Source organism: Styela clava, chromosome 10 (genome assembly GCF_964204865.1).
Source record: "Styela clava chromosome 10, kaStyClav1.hap1.2, whole genome shotgun sequence".
Lineage (NCBI taxonomy): Eukaryota > Metazoa > Chordata > Ascidiacea > Stolidobranchia > Styelidae > Styela > Styela clava.
Window position 1 is genome coordinate 3,015,767 of NC_135259.1, and position 13,313 is coordinate 3,029,079.

The window sequence follows — 13,313 nt, forward strand, 5'->3', positions numbered from 1 at the left end:
TACGATCCGAAATGCGATGAATTTTGATATTTGGTTTGCAAATTTACCCCTATAATTTTACCAAACGTCCTTTAGCTGATGATCACGCGATAATGACCCTGTTTATCTGACTGAGCGTGCAATTCTGCAAGAAAAAATAAAAGAATAAAAATAAACATCGATGTCCACGGTTATGCGACATGCGAGGCACTGAGAACTGGGGAAATATAGCTCTCTAAAATTAGGATGATGACCAAATCTTAGTGGCTTAAAAAATAAAACATCAAAACGCGACTCGTGATTTCAGTGTTCACAAATTTCAGCAAAAAGAACGTGAAAATTAACAAAACGTAGAATTTTCGAATAATTTTTGACAAAACTAGTCTAATGCCAAATGCCATAAAAAAGACTAGTTTATAATAACAGCAACCAAATCGTAATTATAACTGTGACGTTACTATGTTTTAACCCATACCTATAATTATATAAATAGGTATTTGTACAGTTAACTTTTTTCAAAATTTTGAAATATACAAAGACAAAAACCATCTGTAGTACCATTCTTCTTCGTGGACCACCGTAAGTGAAACGTTCAAAACAGAAAAAACGACTCAAATAGATTTCAAGCTAACATGGGTGGCGCACGATTTTTCACTAAATGTGTCACACAATATATCGAAATATAGTATATTACAATTTTATAGAAGTTCTAGGAAATACCTACAGATGTTCCACGTCAGATTGCGGTTTCACAATTATGTTTAATGATAAGAAATTCAACAAAATATAAATCAGTGAGCACGTATTTGGTTTTATGATGAGTTTTTTGCAATAATACGATCTCTTAAATAACGTAAGATTTGTAAACAGTAGGAAGTCTGCTAATGTTATTCCTAAAGCATGCTTCATTCATCTTGGCGTAATAGATAGGTATTTAAAAAGAAAACTGAAAGCTTAAAATCACAAGAAACTGTGTAAAATATCCTTGTTGTGTCTCTTCACTATTTTCTCACTTTGACAAAACTATACGATTGAAATATTTTACTTCCTCACGCTTTGATTCTCGTAATAACCCAGCTTCACTTTTGAACAATAAGTTTTGTTACTATTATTATCACTTAATTATTCTTTATCTAAAAGTCGATATCGGAATTTCGATCTTCACCCAAACTTGGAATGCTAATTCTGTTTGTTTATAGTTGCTCATTCAATACAACAGCACAGTATAGACTCCAAAATTGATAATATAGGTACTTACCTAATAGCATGTCACAATATTTCAAATATAAAATCGTCGATCGTATATGGGCCGACGAGCCGCTTATTTTGCTTATAATTTCATACATTACACGAGTAATCAATCGAAGCGCTCAATACCTAAAGTTTATTGGGAAATAAAATTTAAAAAGCAAAAGTATCTCGAACATTCAAAACCACAGATGAGAAAACACTACTTCGTACAAAGACGTACATTGTAAGAACTTTATGAAGACCTATAAAATATTGAAGACGTCTCAGATGTGTTTACTGTCATAAAATGTAAAAAGAAACAGTTGGTTAAACTAGTATTTGGTGGATTCAGTTCTAGAAAACTTCTACAACGCTTAACAATCATCAATGGGTTCTATTAATGTGTGGTGCATTTGCTACATTGGAGTTGCATTTCTTTTCTTAGAATTTTGTACACAAGCATTCGCCGGGCGAGATATATGTTATAATACAACAAAATAAAATACCTACTGTGTTAAATCGTGAGCTTTTTGATAAAAAAAATTGTGAAATACTAGCTGTCTTTGTTTCTTTCTATACGTCCAACTACTCGAAGTACTTGAAATTGAAGGGTGAAAATTGATGGTAGTTTTGTAAAATTAAATTAATACTACAGATCAAAAATTTCTTCATCACTAAATTGTTATTCCTCGTTATAGTTGCATTTGCATAAAGGTGGGTTACAGCATGGAGCATCGTTGGTATATGGTTTGTCAATTTCTGATTCTACGGCCAATATACTCGCATTGTGAGCTTGTACCCGTTGAACAACCAATTTTAACACTTTCTGAAATTCTTCACTTTCTGGATCCAACGGAAATGATTCCTGGGGATCTTTCTCGATGTCATATATGAGTGGTATATCTTGCTTCGTAGCTTTAGTTTCCATATCGTAAATTGCATCTTGAACAGTTGAACTGGTATAGTCGCAACGAATCATTTCATCAAGTTTCTTCATAATATCCACTGAATTAAATATCCAAATTATTTTCTACTCATACAACATTTCAGATACGATGATATTAGCATTTGTACCAAAGAGTGTGCACATAAAAAATCGAATCCACAAATCGATTTCAATTGTTCAATACTTCGAGATGATTGAAGCCGCTATAAAAGCCCATTACTTTTTTTCCTCTGGCCATATGAGAACCGATATTTCACCTAAAACTTTGCTGTTATATTTATATTTGAAGGAACATTTCAACGTGCTTGGCCGCGAATTGACTAGGATCGACTATGTCGGGGGTCTCCAACTCGAAATATGTCGCGAGCCACTTTTAAAATTTAGTCGTGCGCGAAAAGCTGATTTGTTAACTCTCATTTTTTTTAAATTGCTGCTAATTACTTCACAAGCCCTCAACAAACACTATTAAATAAAGCTTCCTTCAACGAAATGACGCAACGATTTCGTAATCATCTCACTTATGGCAAAGCTTGCTTTCACCGAATCTTCACAAGTTTTGTTTACATCTGAGAAAAAAAATTTTCTGTCTCATCGGTGAAAATTTTATTGGCAATACCTTTCCGTGACGAATTGTTTTAGTATAGACATGGTATTTTCCCCTGTGCAATGAGCCGTAATATCGTCGGATGTTGTATCATTTTCGAACAGCGATAATTGGGCAACATATGAAACACTGAACCTTGTTATTATAATTTCACACAAAACACAGATCCTCCCATTTCTCATAAAATATTCTGTGCTCTTCCAAACATTCACGCTCATTGGATATAGCGTATTGGGGTACTACTTTATAAAAAGTTTATAATAATCTAGTTTTGCATTTTTCCGATAACTGCACATATGCAGAATTAATGATTCATAGCTGCACACTTCAAGTTCAATGATTTGACCGAAACTTGTTTATTTCGTCACAATAAGAACCAAATGAAAATTATTGAATTTACAGTTTAACTATTATTAAAATATGAACACGATCAAACTCATAGTTGACATCGTACTATTTTCGTTTTTTTGGGGAAAAATTTAAATCACGACGCGGGCCGCAAAAATTGCTTTGAGGGCCGCGTGTTGGAGACCCCTGGACTATGTCATTATTGATATAAATACTAGATATATATTGATATAAATACCATAATTCAATGACATTAATTTCCGCGTCTTACCTGCCAATCGGAATTTATAATAATGAATTTTGTACTGTTGATGCCTGGCGGCTGTTAGTACGCCGCTATGGTAAAAGAACAAGGTTTCATCATTAGATTCTGATTTAAGTCCTTTGATAACTTCATCATTCACGTGGCCATCTATGGTTAAATTATGACGTTCGATGTAGTTGGAACCTATATTGTTTTTGCATTTTTTAGTAAGATGAATGAAAAATAATTAAGTTAAAAACAATTCAGGTAAAATTGAAAATTAATTGCATGCACTAAATTCTGAATCTATATTATTATTATACTGATTATTTAAAACAATATTTTGTCCGAAGTAAAAATTAGGTTTTCAACTTTTGAATTACCTGCTATTTTTAAAACAGTTGGGAAGATGTCCAATGAACTAAGAACAGCGTCACTAACAATACCAGGCTTTATAGTTCCAGGCCACCAAGCCACGGCTGGTATTCGAATTCCTCCTTCCCACGTGCTTGTTTTCCCGCCTCGAAATACGCCAGGAGTTCCACCGTCTCCACATCCGTCCAACTTGGGTCCGTGATCAGATAGAAAAATTACTAGGGTTCGTTGCTCCATTTTCAGATCAATCAGTTGGTCCATAATTTCATTAATTGAAGATCCCATTTCATTGACCATATCACCATATATTCCTTGAAATTAAATGAAATAATATGCATTTGCTCAAGCGGCCTTTCCCGCTCAAAATTAACATTATTACAACTTTGATTGTTTTTATAACAATAAAACTGAAGTGTAAATGAGAGTGCTTACAAATTATACATGGTGTCTCAAAAGTAAGTATACACTTCAAATGTTGATTTGCCTTTCAGTTACTCATCATAGAGCTATCGTTTCTTCAGAAAACATAGTATGGATAAGTAGTAAAATTTAGGTATTGTTTGCATTTTTCATCGACCCACAGAATGACAAGGACATTAACCCAAGAAATGAGGTGCAAAATTGCTGTTTGGCAAGAAGCATAAGGCAGTAAGGCAAACTCAGCTCCTCTTTAACAGTAAATTTGGAATTAACTTGGCTCTTAACGTTTTTCTTAGAGCGTCCGCTCCTTGGTCTTCCTGAACTTTGTGCATCAACTGCAGATCCAGTTTCCATAAATTTACGATGAATTGCATGAATTGTTCGTCGTATAGAAGCCGAATTAATTCTAAATTCTCTGTTAAAGAGGCGCTATGTTTGCCTTACTGATTTATATGCCTATTGCTAAACAGCAATTTTGCACCTCATTCTTGCGTTAAACTCCTTGTCATTCTGTTGATAAAAATGCAAACAATAGATATGAACGCTCTATGATGATTACCTGAAAAGCAAATAAAATATAAAAGTTTATACCTACTTTTGAGACACCCTGTATATATATAATTTAGTGTATACAACCAATATGTCATAAAAAAATAACGTGAGGAAAGACATCTCAATCTTTATCATACTGTTTTGTGAAATTTACATAAGAGTGACACCCTCACCTCTTTTCGACTTTCCGAGGAACTCCGGACTGGCAAACAGCGCCGTATGCGTTTGTGGGAAGGAAAACAAGAAGAAAAAGGGATTGTTTTTATTCGTATCGATGAAGTGTTTTGCATCAACCACAAGCCGTTTCGTTAACGTTGTTAGATTGATTGGTTGTTCAACGATAGTATCGTTTCGATATAAAAAACAGCTTCTCATTTGACGTACGCTGTACTGAAAATTGAATTGAAACAAAAGGCATTTTCATTCGAAAGAGACATGTTTTATGCGCACCTTCTTAACGCCAGTTTGATGCCAGTCAATAAACACTATATCAAAATATGGTCTGTGGTTTCATTAAGATCCCAAATCGAAGTTTTAATGACTTGTCTATTCCAGATAATTAAATAGTGTTTCATATTCATGGAATCATCTGAAACAATTAATTACGTATTTTTTAATAATTCATATTATAGTCGTTCTGGTACCCCACGACTTTCCGACGTTTCATTAAAAGGACACAAAATACATATGCATAGCAAATGATATCATACCTTTTCCGGATTGCATGTGTCCGACACTGTATGAGGAAGAATCGTACCAACATAATCGAATCCATGATTGTGCGGTAAATAATATCCATCTGTCGAACTATTCTTGTTTATTCCTGAAAGGCAAGTAACAAATTTGTAATATCAAATACAATATTTTTTTCATTTCTATAAAATTTGCTATCCAGCCTCATGCTACACACGGTACTGGAATATATTTGTTGGTCTTTAAAAACAAGCAACAAAGAAAAATCTGGCTATGTAGTATTCACTGTGTAGAAAACGCTTTGAAATAAGCGTTTGGAGAACGTTCTTAAAATGTACTTAATGATTCTTATATCATAAAAACATTTTGAATAAATAAATAATATGAAAACTTGGGAATCTTGATTTGAGTATACTGTAACTTCTATTAAAACCTTTATTTAAAGTTTCCTAAAAAAAAAATTCAATAATAAATATCTAACAGTATATAAATAAAAAAAATATGCACTAATGGCTTGAATTGAATGTTTTTCAATATGAAACGAGTGTTTAGTTCATATTATCTGGCTTAAAAATAAACGATAATAATTTAAGTAATGCGTATTTTACCGCATTTGTGTAATCTATACTTGAAAGTTTCCTACTGACATAATAAAAACTTGTGGATATATATATTTCTTCCAATCGTAATGGCTGAATATGATCAAAGCTAAGATCTTTGACATACATTGTAAGAGCACGTTTATTGATCATCGCAGATAAATTTCCGTTTACCTAGATGCCATTTTCCAACCATTCCAGTAACATATCCAACATCTCTCAAGGCTTTTGCTATAGTAATCTCTCTGTGTGGCAATCCTCCTGATGAAGATGGTAGAAAAACGCCGTTTTTGCCAAAAACTCCGGTGCGTATGGGGTATCGTCCTGGAATATGAAAAAAAGTATAACATATTTTTGAAGTACAATTATATTTTCAGGGACCTTTATAGACATAAATGTACGTTTAGGAAACCAGATAAAACCTAGTTAAATAATGGCATATATATATGCGTGTGTGTTTTCGGATAGTATAGTCGCAGATAAACAATCGAATAAAACAATCTGAGAATAGCAGAATCAGATATCGTTTAACCAAATTTTATACCAGTAAAAAATGTAGGGCGCCTTGTTGCGATATGCCAGTTTTTTGAATATTAAAATGGCAATGGTCGTTTATCTTAAAAGAAAAAAAAAAATTATAGGCACTGATAAAGCGAAGAACCTTCTGGCCAATTGTTTTTTCGCACTTGAATGCCGTTTATTACAATGATAATTGTTATTGTCGCAGGCCTGTCCTCGAGGATATTTCAACATTTGTTTGTAAGTGTACCCGCCTTTCTCAATTCGGATATGTCAGACTTATCCCGAAGCTTTCAACATATAGATGACAATATCTAACGATAACATAACTTCATCAATTTAGGTTCATTACATATTAGAATTGACTTTCTTACATCAGCAAATTATCTTTGCGCATATGCAAAACGAAAAATAGCAAACCAACAGTTGAAAAAATTGGTATTTACACGTGCTTATAAAAGTAAAATATTTAACATATAATTCTGATGATCATATAATTATAGCCATAGTATATCATTGGAGTTCTAACGACGGCGTCCGGAATTTTTGTGTCTGTTTCTCATTTTGTCTGGGCTTGAACTTCTACGCTATCAGAAATAATAGCATCAATTGATCATTACTTGAATCTTCAACTAACAGTTAGGGTTACGTGAAACTAACTACCTTTCCTTGCTCTATGCCTTTGCGCAGATGGATCCGTATGCGTATAACGCAAGGATGCTATAGCAGGAGTAAAAATACCTATTCAATTCAAGAGTCTTGCTGCACACGAACACAAATATATTTCTGTAACGTTTCGTCTGACCGAGGTCAGACTTCTTCAGACAAGCATTTTACAACTATGATCTTTTACAACTTAAATCTTTGCTGCAAATTAATTTATCAAAACAACATATTTATGTTACAATCATTTCCGAAGTTCGTTTACGGTCCATAAACAATTTTACTGGTCTTCTGAATAAAAATCGAACCACTTTGGGAGAGCATGAGACAGACTTCAATACTGGTTAAATTGCTAGAAACGCCGCTGGAGTAAGTCTTCATAGTGAGGAAAAAGAAATTTTTCAGAAAAAAATATTGGAGTATGAATAAATAGCCACATGACTTATTTTAAACCCTCAATGATCGCTGACCGTTATTAACGTTAGCGTTAGGTATTTTTTATTTGCAGAAATTAGAGGGGACGTGAAGGTTTATTTAAGGAGGCGTGTCAAAGAAAATTTGAAAACCGAGGTTTCATCATCTAACCTGTTAGAAGGGCTGCTCTGGAAGGGGTGCAAATTGGAGAGGGTGTCGACAGTTGAGTAAATTTAATACCCTCTTGGGCCATCCTGTCAACGCCATTCCATTCCTGTGTTGGGTGTCCGTATGTCTGGAAGTCAGCGTATCCAGTGTCATCTGCATACATTATTATTATGTTCGGTTGTTCTTGGCTTTCGTTGTAGTTATTCGTCAGGATGAAATAAAGACTTACAGCAACACTCATGCAAATGCATATAGCAAAAGTCACTACAATTACAATACTCCCAGTAGACGGTTTAGACAACATTATGATTGTTGGAAGTTTTGTTACTTTTAACTTTGCTATTTATCCTGTAAGAAATTGAACTGATTTTTTTAAATTTATTTTCTTAACAAGGGGCAATTTTTCGAAATGCTTGATAATCTTCGGAGACTCTAGCTTTAAATGGAAACACCCTATCGAAACAAACCCTAGGAAGCTAGGCTACCCAGTATATTTATACACAGGAAAAAATACATGGTTCACAATATAATATGACTTAAAGTGGCAATAAATCTGTTGTCTATTTTTATGACATCGAAATAATAGGTATTTGAGAAAGTCAATATTAATCTGGATGAAAAAATCCAGGTCATATGGGCATCCACTATTTGCGCACTGTGTTCAATTTGAAACATATCTTTACAACCGGAATTTTTGACGTCCGTTTTTTATATACGTATTATGGAAGGTTATAGGACTTTTTACGACGAAAATTTCGGTAGCATAAACTTTTGAACTTTAACTGAAAAATATTTGACGACTACCTTTGATAAATAATAAGCGTAACATTATCGAGAGCTTAACTCTATGAGAGACACAAGTGGCAACAGATGTAAAATAGTGATTTTTCATAATGTGCTACAATGCAAGTAATGAACAATTGTGTCAAAAGGTGGAAGTGGTAAATGCAATGGAAAGCGTGAATGTACATTTGTTTACTAACGAACTTATAATAAGTAACATTTAATGGAAAAGTCACATTGGTTTCTAACTTGAATCAAAAATGATATTCCGATTTTGGACGGAGATCAAAAATGTGTTTTAACCGCAAATCGTAGTCATCACTGTTGAGGTCCCCATAAAAAATGTGGTTTTGCTTCCCGTGGCGTTTAATTCGAACTAAAATCTGTTTTTAATAAACGTGTGTCAGGGGTTGTTGATATTCGTTTAAAGGTGGTTTTGTTTTTGATATTTGGTCAAAACAAGGTAACACGCACTAAGTCAGAAACTAATGAGACTGATTATTGAGCAAAAAAGTGTCAAAAGCTATACTGAGATTATAATGAATCATGGTATAGCATTGCGCGTTAATAAATACCGATTGGCTCGAGACTTGAAGAAGTTCATTTCAATACAATCAGGAAAACGGTTGTGAGGTAGTAGTGAATTCCACATAACTGGGGGTTCTCGGTAAAACCTTTATGCATAAATTCATTTCTGTCTGGTATGTACGGTGACAAAAAAACGGAGTTCGGAGTTCTGACGCTAATTGGAAGCCAGTCAAAGTTTTGTATTCATTTTCGAATATGAATCTAGGAAGTTTTGTCACAAACTGGGTTTCCTATCGCAGTACTCGTTATGTTGGCCAATATCATTTGGCAGTATACAATGCTGATGTATTGTATACACGTCCATATATACGTCCAGTATTAATCGGATTTGATACACGTATAGGGGCTACGCGAGATATTCGTTTACTTTCTAAAATACTAACTTGGCTAATTCTGTAAGTGTTCAAAGAAGCAATCTAACATCTAAATATGGCAACAAGAAGGTAGTTCAAATATGGCATGATCTATAAGTTCTAATAGATCATTTTCATTTAATTTTATAATTTTTTGTGGGCCTTTTATTGATCACTTCTGTTCCATGTTTGCGTCAAACTTACAATGAGAATGATATGATATCTAAAATTGTGTGATTCCTTATTTTAATATTTGGGAATACCCTTTTACACCTCGATTAAGTTCGTAATGCTGAACATAACAGTGAATAAGTTATGCAGATTAGTGGTACAATGTCTAAAGTACCGAAGAGAATTCCGATATATCTCACTATTAATTATATATGAGAAGAGAACTTAATGTAGTCATCAAAGCGCTCGCCCGCTTTCTTGTACTTTGTGGTTGACTCTTTTCTTCGCAAAGAGTAATGCCCGTAGTAAACTGTAGTCCCCGAGCAGAATGGAAGCAGCGTTTCAATTCTTTGTCATGCATTTCATTGTCAATTGAAATTACTCAATAGCTCGAACCTCTGGTGCGATCCAGATATAAATATGAATTTGTAAATTAACTCTTTCCACATGGGCATGACTGGAAAAATTATTCGAAACATTTTTAGACGAAATTTATTTCCCACTACCAGCGATTTTGGTCTATTGCAGACCTATGAGAGGTCTTATCATAAATCTAAAGGCATGGCCATGACTAGAAGAATCATGTAGATCCTTCTTAGGTCAAACTTTTTTTCTTCCGCCCCCAGTCACGCTTCAGTGGTTTCTGTTCACATCTCGAGAATGGTAATAGATAGGGGTGCTATATTTGTGTCAACAAGGTAATTGAAGTGAAGTTTACGACAAAAAATTATTGTCACGGTTGAGTGATCACGCACCTTAAAATTGATTACTCACTCCTATTAGGAGTGATCAGTTTATCAAAACAACCCGATGGACTAAAGGCGTCGAGGGCAACGCCCATTCGTCGGCGCAACGATTTTCGTTTTCGTACATCTATCAAACACCCAACTGAGCCTCTTCTTTTCACTTCATCTACTTTTCCTTATTATTCCCCGCGCGGAATGGAAATGAAAAATGCATACAATACCTAAATTTTACTACTTATCCATACTATGTTTTCTGACGAAATGAACGCTCTATGATGAGTACATGAAAAGCAAATCAAAATTAAAAGTGTATACTTAATTTTGAGACACCCTGTATATGTAGTGAGGCAGGACCAGGCTGAATAAGTCAGTCAAAAAGATATTTGCCCAACATCGATCTTCTGTCATGACTTAAAAGCTCTCGTGCGGAGTGAAATTCCTCAAATACAAAGCAAAGAACGCACAGCATGCGAATCCCACTGGTTCACAGTGTGGATTGTTAGTTGGGTTGGTAGTTGGCAGTACCCCTTGAAATTAATATTTTGAGGTCTCTAAACATGTGGATCGCGTAGAAATCTAAATAGGCAGATGCGCTTACTCAAGCAGTTTTCTGCAGTTGAGGTTTGCATGCTGTTGCATGGAAAAATAGAGAGAAATCTGCTGTACCAGGGCAATGAAACTATATGGGTTTTGTCCTGTTACTGATCTTCTACAGTCAATGCTAACTTGCTTCGAGGGTGAGTTGCCTATATCAAGCATTGATCAGGTATCTGGAATAATCGAGGTTTGCTTCAGAAATCGAGGCAAGTTCCCGAACGGATTAACCGGAATTGCAAAATTGTTGTACATCATAAACAGAACAAAGCAAATTCTTTCTCTATTATATGATATTTGGCTTCGGTGGGAGATGTGGTTTTGAAAACAAGGGCGACTAGTTTCGCTAAGTGTTGCAGCGCTTGCGTACTCGATGGCTCTCGAAAAAAACGTTTTATCATCTTTCACATTACTCAGCCATTTTAAAACAAGATGTTGTGTAAGTGATTCGAAGGCGTTCACAACAGAATCAGAAATTACAAATCGGCCACACTTGATCAAGAGGCGAATTTTCGAGGAAAAATTAGGTTTCCACTTGACATAATAATGCAAACACCTCTGTTGAGTATCATTCATTAAGTTCTATCCAGTGAATACATCAGTGAGCAAATTCTCAACCAAACCAAACATTGGATCGTAGCTTTAGCTAAGAATTTTAATGCAGTGCAAGAAGTCTCACGCATTTTTCAGACAAGCGTGTGGTGGGGTTTAAATATTCTGGAATTAGTACTCGTACTTGTACAATTCAGTTTTATTTTTTGCGTTCAACAAGCATGTAGATAGAAGTATTGGAGAGAAATTTAATTACAAAAGCATAGTCATTAAAATGGGTAATCGATTAATGGCTGACACATCGCACAAAACCTGACGATATATATTTTCGATAGACCTGACTCCTTCATAGCTCTCGTCCGAAAAGTGTAAAGTAGCCCTTCTAGACATCGATAAGTGCCAAATCCAAAGCTCTCAATTTTGAAGATTCTCTCGATTGTATCACCAAATTTACTTCAATTTGTAACGTAAAGACAACTTTCCGGTTTCCCACTCAAGCTTATTATTAATTGATAGATTGCATCACACAATTTCACATCGTTTATCACTGTTGGATTTGATACTGCAACATATATTTGTCAATTAAATAGCAAATACTTCCATTTCCTCTACGATCATGAAGATATTTACGATTATGAGTCTCCTTTGCATAATTCCACTTGCGTATTCTTGCGATTTCTTTCTGTTACTAGGACAAAATCATATTATAGAGTGTCATCATTAAGTAATTCAAATACGTATGATAAAACTTTATCTGGTATTGCGTTGTCCACTATATCATTTTCCGCTTGATATAACGTGATTGAATAATGCTTCAAATTGTTTCGAGCTCGTTGCTGGTTGACTTCACGTATACCTGACCATATCGCAATCGTTCAGTCATATTTACTTCATGACAGTCACCAGCAGAAAACATCTCGGGGATGACAAGAGGATTCTGATCATTTGCGTCACAAGCAAGGATTATGCGGTGACACCTAGTGTTAATTTCCCGGTTCTAATATTATATTATGCAACTTGGAATAATTATTTCATTGTATTTCATTGTATTGTTTTCATTGTACACGATTTTCATTGTACACGAAATGCACCTATAGATCGTTTTGTTAAGTTGTTGTTGTTGTTGATAGTATTCCTCTTAGTATTTTTTTCTTTGCTACTTGTTGTTGTTGTAAGGAAATCGCTTTTCTCTTTAATTACTGGACTCTTATTTTTTTAAATTTTAAGTGGTTAAAGATTGTTGTTGCTGCTACAAGGCTATTATTCTTTATTTCAAAAATTTCTGCGAGCTCTAGTCTATGAGACTCATTTTGAACTTTGAACTTTTGTGTGATGATGCCATCGAAATTAAAAATAGCTGCAAAAGAATTTTTCAATATTGGTGTGGCGGTTCCTCGATTGCGTTTCAGTAATCTGGTGGTAAGCGAAGTCTGGAGTTTTTGATAATGAAGACTACCTGTACTGTAAAAGACTTTATACCACTTCGTTTTAGTCTTCGTGTTCATATATTTGAGCATCTCTCTTGCATTATTGTCTATTGCTGGTATTTTATAAGTCACTATCACACGATTTTTCCTATACCGATTGCGTTAATTATTATTAGGGATTTATTCGAAAAGAATTGCTTTAAACAATTGTTTTAAATCAAGTTATATGGCTGTAATGTTCGATTTATTTGTATTAAATAGGTCGAAACTAGAACGAGAAAAATAAATGTAAAAACGTTCCTTATTCGCAGTAAACTCTTTGAAACGCCACAAATGTCGACGACT

At 34.4% G+C, this 13,313-nt stretch overlaps 1 protein-coding gene across 1 annotated transcript; it reads right to left on the minus strand.

The window, feature by feature from the left end:
• Nucleotides 1-1,891: 1,891 nt before the first annotated feature.
• Nucleotides 1,892-8,058, minus strand: LOC120338272 (arylsulfatase-like). Its single transcript, XM_039406245.2, has 7 exons — nucleotides 7,758-8,058; nucleotides 6,165-6,314; nucleotides 5,409-5,521; nucleotides 4,872-5,088; nucleotides 3,735-4,037; nucleotides 3,379-3,555; nucleotides 1,892-2,214 (listed from the first exon to the last, which is right to left on the minus strand). The coding sequence occupies exons 1-7, from the start codon at nucleotides 8,056-8,058 to the stop codon at nucleotides 1,892-1,894; spliced, it is 1,584 nt and encodes a 527-aa protein (XP_039262179.2).
• Between the last annotated feature and the right edge of the window lie 5,255 nt (nucleotides 8,059-13,313).